At 42.4% G+C, this 17,642-nt stretch overlaps 1 protein-coding gene across 3 annotated transcripts in view; it reads right to left on the reverse strand.

The window, feature by feature from the left end:
• Window positions 1-17,642, reverse strand: part of pbx1b (pre-B-cell leukemia homeobox 1b) — a 59,483-nt gene that overhangs the window by 13,157 nt on the left and 28,684 nt on the right. For all 3 annotated transcript variants that reach the window (XM_023416492.2, XM_023416491.2, XM_023416493.2), the window contains exon 3: window positions 1,834-2,078. In XM_023416492.2, coding sequence (XP_023272260.1) covers window positions 1,834-2,078 — 245 coding nt within the window. The remainder of the gene's footprint in view (window positions 1-1,833; window positions 2,079-17,642) is intronic.

Here is a 17,642-nt window from a genome sequence, read left to right on the forward strand (position 1 = left end):
CACACATCCTTTCAAGACTATACTTGGAATACACGCAGAGACACACAACGGAGTCGTGTATGATGGACTATTCTCGGGTGAAAACACAAATCTTAAGTGAATTCTTAGTGACAGTGATTTATATTGACGAATCATTTTGAGTCTGCAAGGGGCTGCCGACTGATTTAAGGCCAAGTCTGCCTCAGTGGAGAATAAAAGCCTGGATTAAAAGGTTCAGAGGAGCAAGTGAGAAGAGGGCGGCTCAGCAATGATAGAAACAGTCTGTGAAATCTACGTCAACACAGGCTTTGACTTTGTCTCTTTTGTGTTGTGACTACATCTTATCAAAAAGTGCCCAGAGCAGTGTCAAGTCCAGATACTCTTAAATGTTGGCAAAGCATTTTAAAATTGATGATCGACTAAATGAACAACACTGGTTGACCATGAAGTCAAAAAACATGAAGTGATGTAGTAAATCCACTGATTTATTTTACACCAGTTTACTATTCATTATCTTTATTTTTACCTCCAGCGAGGACCCTTATGTTTTCACCCGTGCTTGTTTATTTGTCAGCAGAATCATGCAAAAAGTACTGAACCGAACTTGTCGGACTGATGGGACATCGGCCAGGGAAGAATTTGAAATTAAATTAAATTTTGGGTCGGATCCGGATCATTTACTATGAATTTGTTTTTTTTTTCCCTCTGAAGTCTGGTGCATATTATTTGGCCATGGCCTTGCCCTTCCAGTTATATTGTATATCTTGTTTTCTCTCTCACACTTATATCAGCTGATCCTATTGTTGGAGAGGGAGAGCACAGCAAGCTTCACATATCTGTGTGTTGTTTTACATGTTGTCGTTTCTCATGTCTTAACGTCGTATTCCGTGAACGCAGCCTGTGAACAAAGTTGCATCGTGTCGTTATGTGGCTCTGAATGAGAAAATAACCCTGGTAGAACTGAAACAATTAGTCAATGAGTGAATTAGTGGACAGAAAATCATTCACTAATAATTGTGATTATCAGTTGCTTGTTTAAATTATTTATGATTTAAAAATGTCACAAACATTTGCCATGTCCAGCCTCACAAACATAAGGATTTGCTGCTTTTCTCTCTTTTACATCTTTGGGTTTTGAACAAACCATTTGAAGATAAAACCGAAGGTTCTGGGAAATTGTGACGGACATTTTTTGTGACATTTTGAATACCCCATAAAAATAATCACTCAATAGATAATGGGAGTAATCATTCAGTAGTTGCAGCCCTTACTCCTAGCGATGTCACAGGGGTTATTGCAGCTTGAGTTTGGAGAAAACCTGAGTTATGCAATTTGAAAGACACGTGCATTTAAAAGGTAGTGAGAGTCTAAAGATGCAGTCTAGTTGTATTATGGGAAATGTAGGCTTCCCTGTTGTTGGACCTTGACGCATACAAAAATCTGAGCCTCTTCTGCAACAATCCTGACCGTTTCGTTGATGTAGTCCTCCAACTTTGTGGATTAAGTATTTGATTTAATTGCCAAAAAAAAGTCTCAAATATTGAATTTCAGACAGAATGTGGAAACACAAACAGCCTTGAAGCTTCTTCTTGTACTTCTTAGTTAGATTTGAGAAGACAGGTTTCAAAGATATGACTGTTGTGTTTCTACATGGAACTATGTGAAGCCCTTGGAACCTTCTTGGAAAAAGAACTACATCAGAAAAGATAATTAGATAAGGAGATCTGACGATGATGCTATAGTCAGGGTTCTGCAGGTTTTATTTTCAGTTTGTAATGAGTGCTTCAGATGGGTCAAAAAAAAAAAATCAGATATCTGGTGGTTCTCATGTCCAGTCATGTCGAATCTTCTCACCTGTTCGTACTTCTCCAGCTCTGTGTGGTAGATCTGTCTGATCTGGGACAGCTTGGCTCTGTAGTCGGAGTGCTCCGCAGAGTTGTCTGCGCCTGCTCCTCCCGAGGCCGCCGCTGCAGCCGCCGCCGCTGCAGAGCCTCCACCTTTCTCTGGACCAGATACGCCCTCTGCCAGCAGCATGTTGTCCAGCCGCATGAGCTGGGGATCCGGGGGCTCCTCCTCCTGTGCGCCGCGGATACTCAGCACTGCAATGACAGGAGAAGGTCAGAGGTCAGTCATAAAGGTCACACCTACAGTGGCGTGATGCACCGTAACAAGCTGTCAGCTGCGGAGCCTGACTACACAGCTGACACCCGCACGTCCACCAGCTCGTTGTGAGTGATGCAGTATGTTGTAACAAAGAGAGAGCGAGGTGTGCAGACAAGTCATCTGCTTCAATAAAGGAGACAGCGAAATTAAACTAACAGCGATTAGTTTACCCCTTGCTAAATGACTTTAAACATCAGTTTTACTTTTGCTGTTATCTTTGATATTCAAACGCCCTGAAGCCAGTGTTTTTAGAGACTTTCAGACCCGTGGTTTGGTTTGGAAAATTCTTCAGTTTCCACAACTCCCTCCGTAAACCCAGTTTGACACTTTTCAAGAAATGAATGTTAGCATCAGAAGTGCTGCGTCTGTGCTGGATGAGTGTGTTGCAGGACTCTACGGGCTGGTGAGGACCGCAGGTTTGATGATGATGGTGAGTGGGATGAAGTGTAGTTATTCAGTTCAAACTGCTATTTTGGAGTAAAGTCAGATTGGTTAAAATCAAATCAGTCTTTTTGGAATAGATGCAAGAAACCCCATCATTACAAACATTTTACCTTTGCCCAGATGTGTTTTCCTTCTGGAAGTCTATCTGTAATTTCCTGTCCATAACACTGGGCTCAGTAATCACAGACAAATAATAACTTTGATAATCAAATTTTCGTTAAAGCCTTTTTTCAAGGCGAAATTCCCACCATTTCCCAGTTCCAGCTTCTTGATTGTAGGATGTCCTGCCTTTGTCTGGTTTATGTCTTCGTAAATTGAATATCTTTGGATTTTAGATTCATGGTCAGACCAAAGAATCTGAAAAACTCCACCATGGGTTTTAGGGAAAGTAGAATGGATATTTTTCACTATTTTCTGACATTTTATACACCAAGCGATTCATCATTTAATTGAGAAATGAATCAGCAGAGTAAGTGATAATTAAAATAATCATTAGTTGCAGATTAAATGAGCGATTTTCATCTTGAAAAGACAAGGTATTTAGCGATGACAAGGTAGAGAAATTTCTATTTGTTATCTCTCACTTGTCTTCTCTTAGTGCTGCTGGGATCACTCCTATAATTAATTTCTTTGTCTCCTACTTTCCCTCATTTCCATCTCCTTCAGTATTTTTTAATGCTGGTATTGCTTTTTATTATTTATTCTTTATGGTACTCTTTCAGCTGCAGGGGTTGTAACCTTCGGGGCTCTTTTGGTTGATATAAGTTTGGGTGTTGTATATGTGACTGATGTGATTTGATCTGGTGAAAGAATATAACATGCCATGTGATATCTTTGCAAGGTTAAGTGTTGCACAGTACAGTAAATGGAAATCCCGCAACAACAGTAATCTGGATGGGTACCTCTGCCTTCCACTAGAGGTCTCCCTTGCCATTCTTTAGGAGATTCAAGTCCCACCTTCCATTTTCTGAGGTGAAAACAGACTCTGACTCTTCCTCCTCCATCTGAGAACCATCCATTTCAATATAAAACACCTTCTCCTGTGTGGAGTGTGGTGCTGCTTGGATCCAAATTGATCCCAGAGAGGACATCGAAAGTGCATCAACGGCAGTTGGCATTATCGTTACAGGGCTTCGGTCACAGTGCTAACAGGAGCTGTGACTCTGTGACTTTACGCCGCGCGTGTGTCAATAGCCATTAAAACGTTACCACTTGTCATTTGTCTCGTTGTCATTGAATGAGAAGGGACAGGCAGGGAGCACTTCATTAATTCAGAGACAATGGGAGTGCTTGGTGCATTAACCCCAGACTGCTGTCCGGGTTGGTAAGCCTGGGCAGGGGGTCACTGGGATGAGAATAAGGCCTGCTGTACTAGCAGAGGAAGAGGAGGGGGCTCCCTCAGTCACCCCCCCCCCGCCTTTAAGTGGACTGGAAATGCAAATATGGCAACTGTTGGCGAGTGGAAGAGGTCAGAGGTTCAGGCCACAGGCTCAGCAGGAGGTAGATTGAGTGTGGGAGGAGTGTTGGAGGACGAGGACGAGGAGGGTGGAGGGGGGTGGGCGTCTCTTGGGATGGCAGGACTGTACAAACATCCTGTCTCGTTACCCAGACTCCTTCATCACTCCTGTAATGTATAGATGGGCTTGGAGGGGGAAAATCTCGGATGGCTTCACACCCGCCTTACCTTCACACCGCTGCGTTATGACCCGATCAAACCTGCTCCATCAGAAACTCTAAACCCGCCTGTCCACTTTAGTTAATGTACATCAGCAGAGGCCCCCGTTTTTCTATAGTTACCACCTCATAAATACCAGACTAAAGTGAGTGTTAAAATGAGTGCAAACCACAATATCCCATGGAGGAAAATGGGCTGCACTTTCTGGAAGTAATTTTCAGCGGGAAAAACAACTCATGGCAGAACATACTTAAAGAAGAAGAAAGGAAACTGACAATTTTGATGCAATAACAATAAGAACAATAAGGAGCTACATTAAGTATTACAGAGTGGGTTGAAAACTGGTTATCCAAAAGATCCAGAAAATGTCTCTTTTCAAATGTGGCTTTCTAAATTTGGCCTATTGTGTTTTACAGCTCACCTGACCCCCTTCCTCAAATACAAGAGAAAGAATAGAAAAGCACAAGCCCGATTCAAAGAGTGCCAGAGCAAAAAAGTAAGGGAGGAAGCTCTTGAAGTTTCTAGCAAAAATCCGAGGCCGGATTTCTTCTTGAACCCATAAAAAGTCTAGACTGTCAAATGAAAATGGAACATAAAAATTCCCTGTGTCCACAAAAATGATTTGAATCACGTCTGCCAAGTTCCAGCTTAACATTCATGAAGTGTTTATTTTACTTGGCTTGGAAGCACCTCCAACATCAGTCTTATAAGAGCGGCTGTTTCAGAGAAGGTCATTTCTTAGGAGATCTCTTGTAAGGGGAAAGAGGAAAAACACTAGTGGGCTGATTTTTTTCATAGAAAGATGGAATAGAAAAAGGTCATCGACAAATGAGAAGCAAATGACAACATTCCACAGAGCAGGCAGGGTATTCTAAATAATATACTCAAAGTAAAGAGGTAAATGTGTCTTAAACTGTCAATTAACAGAAACTCGACGACATGATCCCCAGGCCTTGCTTGTTGACATGTGTATACTGTGGCTAATCAGCCACATATCACATCCTCTCTTCATGCGCAGCCCAGATCCCAGCTCCATTCTTGCTGCTGATCCAGCTGTCTTGGAGAGCATCTGTCAGGAGGGACCCAGGAAGGAACAATGCATTACGCCATGTTGGCTGTGTACTGTCATCCCTCATTGACAGCACACTGTCACACTTACACAGTGTCCTCTGAGCTGGGAACAAGCGAAGTGGCTGCTCCCTATAATATCAGCTCTTCCTGCCACCTCTTATCATGCGATCTGATGGGAACTTGCTCTGATGAGTGGGGTTAATGTGGTTTCTGTGAGGAAGGATGCGACGGTGTTCATTTTTAATTTAAGTGACTAATCAGCGTGATCCCTATAACAATGACAGACGTGATGGTTACAGTCTCTTCTCTTGCAGTGGTTCTGTTTCCCCCACATAGAGAAACCGCAGACCTGCAGTGTTCGGGAGTGATAGAGGCAAATGATGATTTATTTATTCCATCCTGAACCTAAAGCACATAATTAAAACCATGGAGGGATTATCTCAAACAAATAAAATTAATAAAGAAAAGAAAGGGATAATGTGCCTCCATAAAATTGGCTTTGCTGTGGGTCATAATTACACGACTCAGTGAGGGCCACTTTATTGGCTAATGGCAGCCTAATTGATTCATCCTAATGTTTTTCAAGCCTTGGGTCTGCTGGGCACTCCCTGTCCAACAGTGCTAGTGAACTTACTTAGCCACCCGCAGACAAACATTGAAGGTTCTCCCAGGGATAAACAATTATCTGTGAATGTGTGTGTGTGATTTGGACCCCCCCCCTCGGTGAACACACGTTTTCTGTATGTCTCTAATGGATGCCATTTTCCTCTTGGAGGCGTTTCAAAGATGGCTTGTTGTCAGACGGTGCCTTATTCCTCCCTGCTGTTGTTGACAAGCAATTCTCACAAGGAGGCGAGCACCGGGCTTTATTGCTTCACTTTATTTTTGTGCATTAATATGAATAAAAATACATTGGCTTTGGCTGGTGATGGATTCAGTAATAACACCGAATGTATGATTGTTGTATAATGTTGGGGGACAGCCTTCATGCGTCATCTGCATGTGTTTACAGTGTGAATGCACCTCTGCGAGGATGGACCGGGTCAGGATTGGGTGTGCGCTGGTCAGCGGTTTCACTGCTCTGCGTACGCACAAGAGAGACAAAATGTCACCGACTGAGAAGACGAAAAAAGTAAACTGGGATGGAAGAACATGACATTTACTTAACCCCGCAACATCTGGCCTTTTGCAAATCAAATCGATATTTAATACAAGCCCAGGGCAATTGGCTTTTGGAGAGGTGGATGTTTAACTGTCTGGTCGTTTATCCAGACAATATTTATTTCATTTCCACGCAGCTGAGGGAAAAAGCTTTTGCTCTTTGAGGATAAGCTCGGAATATCATGCTCGGAGATGATTTACGTCCCTATTTGGGGGAGAGCAGCTTGCCCCCCCCCCCCCCGTTGCTTGTTTTCAGAAAGCACATGTGTAACATTCGCTCTTCCCCATATATTAGTCATTCCAGAAGATTGGCTTGTGGCCTCGTATGAAGACGGGTGTGGGTATTAAAATATTAAACAGAGATAGATCGTGATACATCAGAGATCGAGGTGAGTGTTAATTGAAGAAAGACGAGAGAATAAACTCTTCTCCGTGAAGGGGACTGAACCGTGGCAAAACAAAAGTGGGTTGGCGGCCTAGGGCCGGCACCATAACTAGCTTCTTTGGAGAAGTGTGGAAGGACAGTCCGTTACAAACTGTCATACTTGTTAATTTATTTGTTTATTTGTTTATTCAATGGATCCCCATTTGCTGATGCCATGGCAGTCAGCTAAACGTCCTGGGGTCCACGGTGACATGCAATACATGAATCATTAAATATCATCTTGCCATACATGACAGGAGTTCATAAATGTGACAAATATTAAAATTGACAGTAAAATACAAGCAAGAACCAGGTCTAAAAATACACTTTTGAGTCAGTGACAATATTTGGGATTGTATCAAAAGCTTGTCAGGGGATTAATATTTCTTCCAGGACACTGCTTGCATCTTCAAAATGATCCAGTTTTTTCATGGCATAACAATATCAGACTCAAAGAGTTGCTGCACACCATGCTCTGCAGTCCAGATATCTTATCCTATCAGATTAACGGAGGCAAATGGCAGGCTGTCAAAAACCATTACCATATGTAATCCCCTTCTAGATTTCGAAGGCATGTCAACAGGGACTGTTGGCATGGCAGCCTGTCATGGAGATCGGGTGAATGGGGGAAGCCTGATGTTTAATTAATGATGTTGGGCCGTTCTGTCACAGTTAGCGAGATGGACAGTCAAATATAAAGGCCTCTGATAGAGATTGGGTGCCTTAGTTCAAACTGGCGGACACCTTCACAGGCCCTCCATTCTGCACCCAGACGCTGAAATGTGATCCGCAGTGTTACATCACGGGGAGCAACGCAGGGAGGGTCGGCCAAAAGTGACACACGATGCTGGTCAGGTGACAGCATGTCGAGGCAGATCAACACCCGCCTGGCTTGACATTTGTAAGAGCACTTTGATTAGAAAGGTGAAGGGCAAGTGAAAACTGAGGATGTTTTCACATCAGTTTTTTGTCCTGTAATTGAACATCCCCCACAATAATAATCCAGCTCATGCACAGCTTATCAAAACCTTTGCTGTGTGAAGTAGATCTTTCATAATAGAAAAATCTACTGGAGCACAGGAAGTGAGGCTGCCTGTGTTTGCAGCAGCAGGTAAAGTGGTTTGTTTGGGTGAAAGAGGAGAAGAGATAGCTTGTTAGCATAACCACCAACAACCACAATGGCTAGAGACAATGAAATAAATTCCCATTCAGGCTGACACTTCGGATTTGAAATTCAGACGTACAAAATACGTAATGCTTGGTTTGAATTCAAACTTCACAACGTACAGGCAAGGCTACTGTTGTCTTTGCTAACGTGAAATGGAGAAAACTAGCAAGCTGTGCCAAACAGATAAACGTCACATCAAAAAAACTGGTTCGAATTTGTTCAAACGTTTTTTTGTGTTTTTGAATCCACTGCACTTGTAACAGTGAGACTCATCATCACCTAAAAAAAAAAAAAAAAAATCACGAAAAAGTTGGAACACAAAAACTTTAAAGCTCTGTGCAAAGAAACATTAGCATGAATTAGGCATTATCCATGTGCTTTAATAATATTTTATCATATCAAAGAAGATGTGGCATATTACTGTTCTTAAATTATACCTCTCATTTAATGTGATATCTCTCATCTGGGGCCATATATAATTTGGTTCTTAACCATCAGCTGTTCTAGGTGATACTGTCCAGTGTTGAGTCAGTAGAAATGCCAGGAACAAGGAACCTTTATTTTTTTTTAACTTGTGTAAATAATTGTTCATTTTAGACATGTCATATATTAGTGAATAACCTAACAGTAAAATCTTGTATCTCCAGATTCTAATAATTATTGCTTTAAAGGATTCCTGTGTATTGAAAAATTGCATGAGATATTTAACCTATTGCTGAATAATGTATTTTGGAGCTAGCAAATAAAATCTGCATATTATTATTGTTATTATCATTATTATCAAATTCATTAATTTTACCAATGATATTCAGCGTGTGGTCATACCTTTCACAAAATAGAGGCATGATGTAATCTTGCCTTGAATAATCAGTCCTTCCTTAAAATCAGACCCGTGTGTCTGGTGAAAGCCAAATGCTTTTGCATAATTAACCCTTTCTGGTCAGGTTGTGGTTGGCCTGTCTGCTTGAATTTACAGTGACAGCACTGGCCCTATTTGTTTGCATTGGTGCTTCAGTGGGCGCACTTCATTGTGACTTCAGCAGTTAATAAATCACAGTACAAGCCCCCTCTCTCGATGCGAGCCAGTGTTACGGTGGTCCTGTCACAAGGCAGGCACCAGAGCCGAAGCGACAGCTACATGCTAATTCAACATTGGCATAATTCATTATACAGTCGCAAGTGTACTGGAATGGAAAGAGAACCAACATACACCAGGAGGAAGACGACAGGCTTCAAACTGTTAAATCCTGCTCCCTTTAAGTCCCCTCTGTTTGCCTTTGCAAGGACTCAAGTCTTTAAACTCCTGCTGGTAATATAAAATTTTACCTGACTTATTAGATATGCACATAAAGAGCTTTGGGATGTGTAAAGAATAAAAATATTCTACTTTCAAAGAATAGACACAAAATCATGTGATTCATTTAAAGGGAAAAAGGTTAACAGACAATATGGAAGAGGTTAATGGACAATGAAGACAATTAAGAAACAACTGAGCTCCTTAACAGTGTTGTTAAAAAGAAGTCTGCCTTTTTATGAAATATGGTAATCTATACAGCCACTTCCGTTTAGTCATGAGAAAGCCAATGTAAAATGACATATCAAAAGGTAGAACGGGAGCTTTTTCACTAAAGGGGAAATTAACAAAAAGATAAAGAGTCAATTAAAGCGATAAGGCCTCTTGCTCTTCAGAAGGTGAAAAGCAAAGGGAGTGGAGCTGACAGCCTTCACTTTAAAGTGCTTTGCTGCCTTCTCATCCTCTATGTGGCCGCCGCCGGTTCAGAAGAGAAAGAAGCAGCAGAGTCTTTGTCCTGATCACACACACACTCCACTCCTCTACAGATATCACTAATGAAGGTAATTAGAATTTGGTCGACCAAAGGCCTTTGGCCTTTCCTTACAACGACGTAGTCTTTGATACACTGGATTTACACTTCGTACTGGAAGCAGCCCGTGGCGTCCATCTCTGCCTCGTTTTTCATCAAATGTTTCAATATTATCGCTTGCGCTAGACTCAACCCATACTTTGGTAAATGACCCCCTTTAAAATCCACACATCGCCTTCTGCCAACCCCTGATCACAGGTGGCACATGTCAACAAGCTCTGAAAGAGTGATTTTCATTTCATCCAGTATCCCACAAGAATAACAAAGAATCTATGTATGAATCTATCAATGTGTCTAAAAATAGGTTATTTCGTGTGGCAGAAATGTTTTTCTGGAGCGTAAAAATTGATTCATGGTCTTGTAATTGGTAGTTTGTTAAAAAAAAATCTTAACTCAAGGTCTGTTTCCTAGCTTTTGCTTGGGGCTTTCAACCGTATCTCATGTTCTTCCTCAGCTTCTATCCACTGATAAAGGCAGTGTGGAAAAAGCTAGTAAGTGGACCCTCATTGGTTTCTTGTCTTGTTAATCATCTCGAGACACCTCACATTGATCTCGTTGATCAGTCAGACTGAGATTAAACATCCAGCAAAATCAAGGATATATCTGCAGGAGGATCCGTGAATGTCAAATTATACAGTTATAACTGTTGCAATCCGTTGCTGGATGATAATGCAATATCAACAGGACAAACAAACCTGAGAGCCGCTCCACAGCCTGTTTTCTTAATCCAGTATGAGTACAATAATGTTCTACCACAGATACATTACACTGTTCCACTGGCTGTTATGCAGCTGCATAACAACCATCATGAAAAGTTTGGTGCAGGTTATCGCCCATGTAAATTAGAAAATCAGCTCAATATGCACAGACTAAAAGTATTTCTCAGGAAGTCACAGGAAACTTGTTCCGTTTTTCTTTCTGATTGAAAATACCTGAACGTGCTGTATCAATAACAAAAGACATCGCTGTAAAACTGCATGTGATTACATGTAGTATAATGTAAAACAACGCAGCAAAACATGTTCAGCCATCATTTAAAGTTGGGTTGGCTTCATTCCACTGTGCAACTTCTCAGCCCACATAGAAGATGGGTAGCAGTTAAAGAGCATCCAGACAAGTGTCCTGTGTGTCCCACATGAGATAGCGAGCATCCAGCAGCATACACCAGACTGGGGCCATCCATGGCCTCAGGCGGTGTGTGTTGACTGGCCCTGCCATGTCATTAACAGTCGCCTTGATCTGCTCTACCTTATTAAAGCCATTCCTTCAGGAGAGCAGACGAGCATGTCACAGTGTGAAACCAGGCCAAGGAGGGAAGGTGACCACACTGCCACCCTCAGCTTGTGCAGGGGGCAGGGGGGGATACGAGCGCAGCGCAGCGGCTTTGTTGTCAGCCTCATCCCGGACCCCCTGATGTCCCTGTGATTCCCTTGTCAGTTTGTGTTAATGGAACTCACAGTGGTTATGCTCCTTCACATTCTTATCTCCTGTAGCAGGACAGTCGCACAGCCCAGCAGTGTCTGTTTAGCCTCGGCTGACCAGGAGACAACTGCTGTGTTGAATATTGACAGTGTCTCTCCTGTTAGCGAGGAACATGTTCAGGATGACTCCTCCTGAATTTGGGGAAAAGCTGAGGCCCAACCGATCTACACATACGTTCAGTACAAATTGGCCTTGTCCCATTTGAACAGTATTAACTGATGCATAGACTTATTCGAAGTTAACTTCCTCTGACTGGTTTGCTCATGAGTAAAAAAGCTACAGCACAAACCCACAGAAACATCCGACTGGGAAGCCTGGTGGCTTCCAGCTCCCTCCCATATCTCCGACTACACACACTTGTGTGGCATTTTTCTCAGAGCGCAGCTCACCTACTGCCAACCAGTTTATGTAAAAGTGATTAACAGTAATTAATCCTTAATCACCATGATTAGCCAAGTCGCAGTAAATTAAGCCACATCTGGAGCAGCTGAGGGCTCGTGAATGGCAGCAGGCATGCTGAGTGTGAACGCCACTGTTTACCGAGATCTACCTGAAACAGCTGAAAGCAAACAGCACAAGGCTCATTTCAAAAGCTCAGCTTGGGCCTTGTGCAGTTCAGATATAGTCACCCTTCTGGAGCACAAAAACCCTTTCAGAGTCGTTTAAAATAAAGTCAAATTCAAGCCTCCATGTTGTTATTCTTGTCCAGTTATTGTTGATAATCATTTTTGTAACTACTCACACTGTAATTACATCTATTGTACAACACAAAGAGTCGCACACAGAGACAAACATGTTGTAACAAACAGATTACAGGTTGACTGATAATGGCTTTTCATGGCTGATACTGATATTTGACAGTGTGAGATACTGATAACATATATCGGACAATATCACATCAACAAAAGGACACTGTATATTAGCTTTTCAATGAATTGTGACACAGATATGTAAATGGTGGGACAATATTAGAGCTGAAACCATGAATCATTCAATCAATTAAAACCTGCAGTGTGGAACTTTTGTCTCCCCCTTCTGGCAGTGAGAGTAATTTCACAAACTCACCTCTCCAACGATTAAAAGCCGCACCGACGGCAAGCTGTGTTTGTCCTTGCCTTCCTTCACTTTCTTTTTCTTTTTAGACTCTAATCCTTCCTCTGAACGTTGAGTTTTATTTTGTTCTTTTTTATCTGGAGCATCAGAAACTTTTCTTGGATGCCTCCTAGCTTTTTCTGCCATAAGCTCCGCCTCTGTCTCTGTGGCCTTTAGCTCTGGCAAACCAATCATTGCTGGTTGACATAGAACACATCGCTGCCAGCGCTCCAGTGTGCGGGAAAGTCGCCACAGACACCAGATTTAAAACTCTGGTAAACTGCAAAATACTTTACAGATTTCTACAGATTCATCTGGTGCTGATTGGGCTTAATCAGCCCTCTGTGAACACGTTTGACAAGAGCCATGTAAAAGTCCCGCACTCCAGCTTTAATCAAAATAAAATTAACTGGCAACAATTTTGATAGTTGATATAACCACACATTGTCTGGCTCCAGCATCTGCTTTGTTTTAAATCATATCATTAAGGATACTTTGATTTTGAAGAATCTGATAATTACATATTCATCCAACGTTATTTTATTTCATAAACACATGGCATAAAATAACATTTTTGATAAGGATTTTTTTGTTTTGATTGTGACCAAGATACAAACTGGGCAGGACATTTTCCACCTCTGTCAGCTCTCTGGTGCTATGTGATGGTGACACACCACAAGCATTTCTGTAATGCAAATTTCTTGTTATTTATCAGCCAACATAAATGCTGATGCAGATGTGATAATCTGTAATGATCTAATATCAACCACTATAATGGCTTTGTCCATTTATGGGACAGCTTTAAAACGGATGATCTGCTTTAGGTGTTATTAGATATCACAAAAATATAGTGTCATAATTCACAGGAATGCATGACGATCACTTCATATAAAATTCATCTAAACAGCATATTTCATATAAGTCATTCAGTATTTCCTTGCTGTTGTGTAAATACAGTAGTTTTGAACTGAGCTTGTGAATGGCCCGACAAATAGGGAAATATGACTTAAATACAACCGGAGAGTTAGATGTTTTTATTTTCTAATTCTCATAATTTAATATATAACATTATTTCCTATATTTTGTATATGTGCTTAAGTGTAACAAACTGTTGACTGTGTAACAATTTCACCGCAGAAAACATTTACTACTTTACCTAAATCTGTGGTAACCAAAACAACCGTCAGAGAAACCCAGGACCTGACCTTCAACATCTACAGTGAACAGACACCAGAGCAGACCCCCCCCCCACATCCATACACTGACACACACACACAGTCCCAGCTCCCTGTGTGCACCCGAACTGCATTGTTGATTGGCTGCGTTGCCTCAAGATGTCTCGGTACATAGCAGCAGTGGCGGCGGCAGCGGCGCCCCCCCGCTCCCCTCTGTAGCGTTTTCCTGCCAGATAAATGATGCAGGAGAACTGGTTGTGTGCCGGGGAACTGGTTTCATCACAGCGGGTGTGCTGTGTCTCTTAGCCCAATGTTTCTCTTGTGCCCCCCTGGAGAGTTTTCTCCCTGCGCCCCAGTCTCTCCTTGTTACACAGCTCCAGATTAATTACACACTTTAATGAGCTGAATTATTAATGGGGCTCTTACTTGGCAGTTTAAGGAAATGCAGAGGAGAAGACAGCGTTGAGCATCGGGAATCGGGGCTCTCATTAAAACATCAGACAACGCCTTTGGGAGCGGTGTTATTTAGCCGGAGAAATAATAGGATTTGGTATTTTACATATCAGGAACAGTGGAGCTGCTTGAGTATGAATCCACAGCGAGAGATAGAGAGTAGAGCCCTGCACAGGCTTGTGCACAACATCATGTCATTATGATTGCAGGCCCAAGGAAAATGAAAGGCCATCTAATGCAGCCACTAGAAAAGGTTTCCCTTCTGATTGTTCAGCACAGATGGGAGCAGTAATATATGAAATGATGTGGACTAAAGCTGCAGTTAAATGAATGAAAAGAAAAGTAATTTCTAGGTGAATATGTCTTATTCCCTTCTCCTTCAAAAGGAGTAACAGTTTTTTTTTTTTTTTTTTATCTTGCACAACTGTTACACTTACAGCACAGTGGATGTTAATCAGAATCAGGAATATGGGAAATTGCCATTATGAAAGCTGGAAAAAAGCTGAAAGGAAAATGAGATTATTCACATAATATAACCCTCGCTGATAAGAGAAAATCCCACAGTGAAGAGACAGGAAATGAAACCAGGAAACAAGTTCCAGAGTTGTTCCTGCGTGACTAAATTTGTATTTCTGCTGTAGCAAAATTTAATCTCCTCCTAATGTCTGTGTGTGATGTGTACATGAACGTCTGTGATGTGTTCAGTAAGAATGTTACGATGTTGGGAACATGTCCGACACTGTGAGGCTTTGTTAAAGCTCACATATATGATCTGACAGAGCTGTAAAAGAACAGAAAAAAGGCCACTTGTTCTCTAAAAACACTTTAATGTGTCGGAGAACAGAACTCGCTCCTCTATGTTTTTTTTTTTTTGTTTTTGACAAAGCATCTTCATCAAGAAGCTGCTCACATTTCTGGAGTGATGATTGTGTTTATCAGACAGGTTTTGCTGTGATGGCTGCTGCACTAACACAAGCTACATGTCTTGAGAGCACCAAACGGCTTTCACACTCGCTCGTGGAATCCACAGTGGGATCCCAGGGGATCTCTCTCTCTCTATTTGTGTACAAGCTGCTGCCAGTGCTGACTGTTCCTGGTGTTTGGGAGGAAACAATAACAGGCTCATTGCACAGTCAGATTATATTACAGCCTGATGCTCTGCACGCCGAGGACACTGAATGGATTTTGGTTTTATTGCCATATTTTGGAAGACACTTGAGGAAAACTGATGACACAGCGTCTGACAAATAAGATTGAAATCTGCCTGATGATTTAGCCCCTGCACATCAGCGATACGGCACATTAGCACAAGTCCCTGATTAGTAATCACTGTGAAGAGTAATCAGATGACCTAGAATGGCCCAGTGGCCATGCAGGCAAGCGTCTGGATGGGACAGTGTCTTTGTGCAGCCCTGCAGCTCCAGACACAAAGCCCCAGGGATGTGGCTACCGCAGCACAGCTAAACACCCCCTTGTAGCCAGGGTGAAAAGCCACACACAAGTTTCTGCTCAGGATTTAAAAAATGGCCGAGCAGCTCATTACGTGGGTCCTATTTGGGTCAGGGAGCAGATGCAAAATGTAGGTCAGAAGGAACCCCTGTTGTCAATCAAGAAAGAACAGAGTAAAGGGTGGAGTAATGGAGGAGGATAGAAGGGTGTCTCCCCCAGTGAGAGACTGTGCCTGCTGCTCTTCACAGCCTGTCCCCAAGGAAAGAGGGTATCAAATCATCCGCAGAGGAGAGCGGTGGTGCTAAGCTTCAATGAGGAAACTTAATTAGAATCATGCTTGTGAGGTTAATTTGAGCTAACTGACGCGAGTGAAAAAAGCATTAAAATTTTTTTCTTAAGCAGGACTGATCCAACATCAAGCACTGTTTTCAGTCTCGGATCTCTGGACCATATATCACCACTACGCCTATGAAGCCGCTTCCTATCTATCGCCTATCCGGCATGGTGTGCAGTTGGATGATGAGGCCAGTCTGACCTACATGCTGCAGACCTCCAGAGAGTCCAGGAACCCCCCCCCCCCCCAGCAGCCTGAAAGGGAGTAAACTGCACACGTCAAGTCATCCTGAAGCAAGATCTTCACATTTCCATTCCTGAATTCCTTAAAAATGACTTGTATTTCTTTTTTTCCTTTTAAGTGCTGATACGTTGAAGTGCATCATCTTTTCTTACTCTTGCACTTTTGGCCAATTCAAGCTCCTCTCTGAAAATCTCTGCCACAACAGCAGCAGCAGCAACAGCCTCTCCAACTCTGTAGCACTTCATTTCACCTCACACTGAGCTTAGATGCAGCGCTAACTGCCTAGAGGTTGACACTTGTCTGAATAATGTTATGCTAATGCTCTAGTCTACCTGTATTTACCCCTAAGTGCAGGAAGCAATCTGTTGATTGCGAGAAAGCAATTTTCCTGAAAGAGGGGGAGAGTGGGCTGCGAGAAAGACTGAATGAGAGGGTAACAAGAGATCTTCTTTAAGCTGCGGCAAAAGCAATTTACAGAGGACGACAATTTTCTCTGGCTGTGAAAGGAGCGCTCTCTCTAATTGTGCCTACGCAGAGCCATCAAGATGGGGATACAGAAAATAGAAGATCAGGCCTGCACGTATCCCAGAGCAACTTAGAGGTATAAGCAGGAAAACCGCTATAAAACCTTCCTTTTATTTAGTCAGGTATTTATTTTTGAAAATAAATTGAGAAGCCCATTCAAAAGAACAGCTCGTGTAAACACAGCAACAGCTGGGCTACATTGTGTTTTTTCTAACTCAGGCTAATTACCTTTAGGTTCTACATTATATATAACAAACTAGAACCAAACATGGTGACATGTATAAGAGAGAATGGCCTCCATCTCACTGCTCGTGTTTCTTTTCTCACGCACAGGCATAATGTAACTCCAAATGCTATAAAGATGAATGGAGGCATTGTCCATTTAATTTGTTTGTTGGTCCTTGTGTTGCCTGAGAAGGCAGATGTAGAAATTAATTGCTCTTTCTGACAAGGAGTGGGTTGTTTGTGTAAATGTGTGTGTGTGTGTGTGTGTGTGTGTGTGTGTGTGTGTGTGTTTTGGGGAAGGGGGGAGGGGGACAAGGCTTCTAAAAATAAAGCAGCAGAACCATGTGTGTGGTGCCAGATTGGGCTCAGTGCTGTGCTCGTCTCGCTCTGGCTCGACTTCTATCTGCCCGTGTGATAAAGCTGCTAACAGGCCTTTATCGGGGAGCAAGGGGAAATATGCTCCTGCCAGATTAGGCCCCAGACTCTGCCAAGGTTATAAACAGCCTGTTATCTGTGTCCCAAACAGAGTAATCCACGCTCTATCAGCACCCAAACATATGGGCCACACAGAGCAGAGATAGCCTCTGATGGACACTTGGTTTTAATTGCAATGAGAGCCAGTGGAGCCTCGCTGGGGAAGAAAAAGGACATAAAAAAGGTCTGTTATTGTGGACATCTCCCAGCCCCGCTGTAGCT

Source organism: Seriola lalandi, unplaced genomic scaffold (genome assembly GCF_002814215.2).
Source record: "Seriola lalandi dorsalis isolate HSWRI2012SDOR001 ecotype SW California unplaced genomic scaffold, Sedor1 jcf7180002054566, whole genome shotgun sequence".
Lineage (NCBI taxonomy): Eukaryota > Metazoa > Chordata > Actinopteri > Carangiformes > Carangidae > Seriola > Seriola lalandi.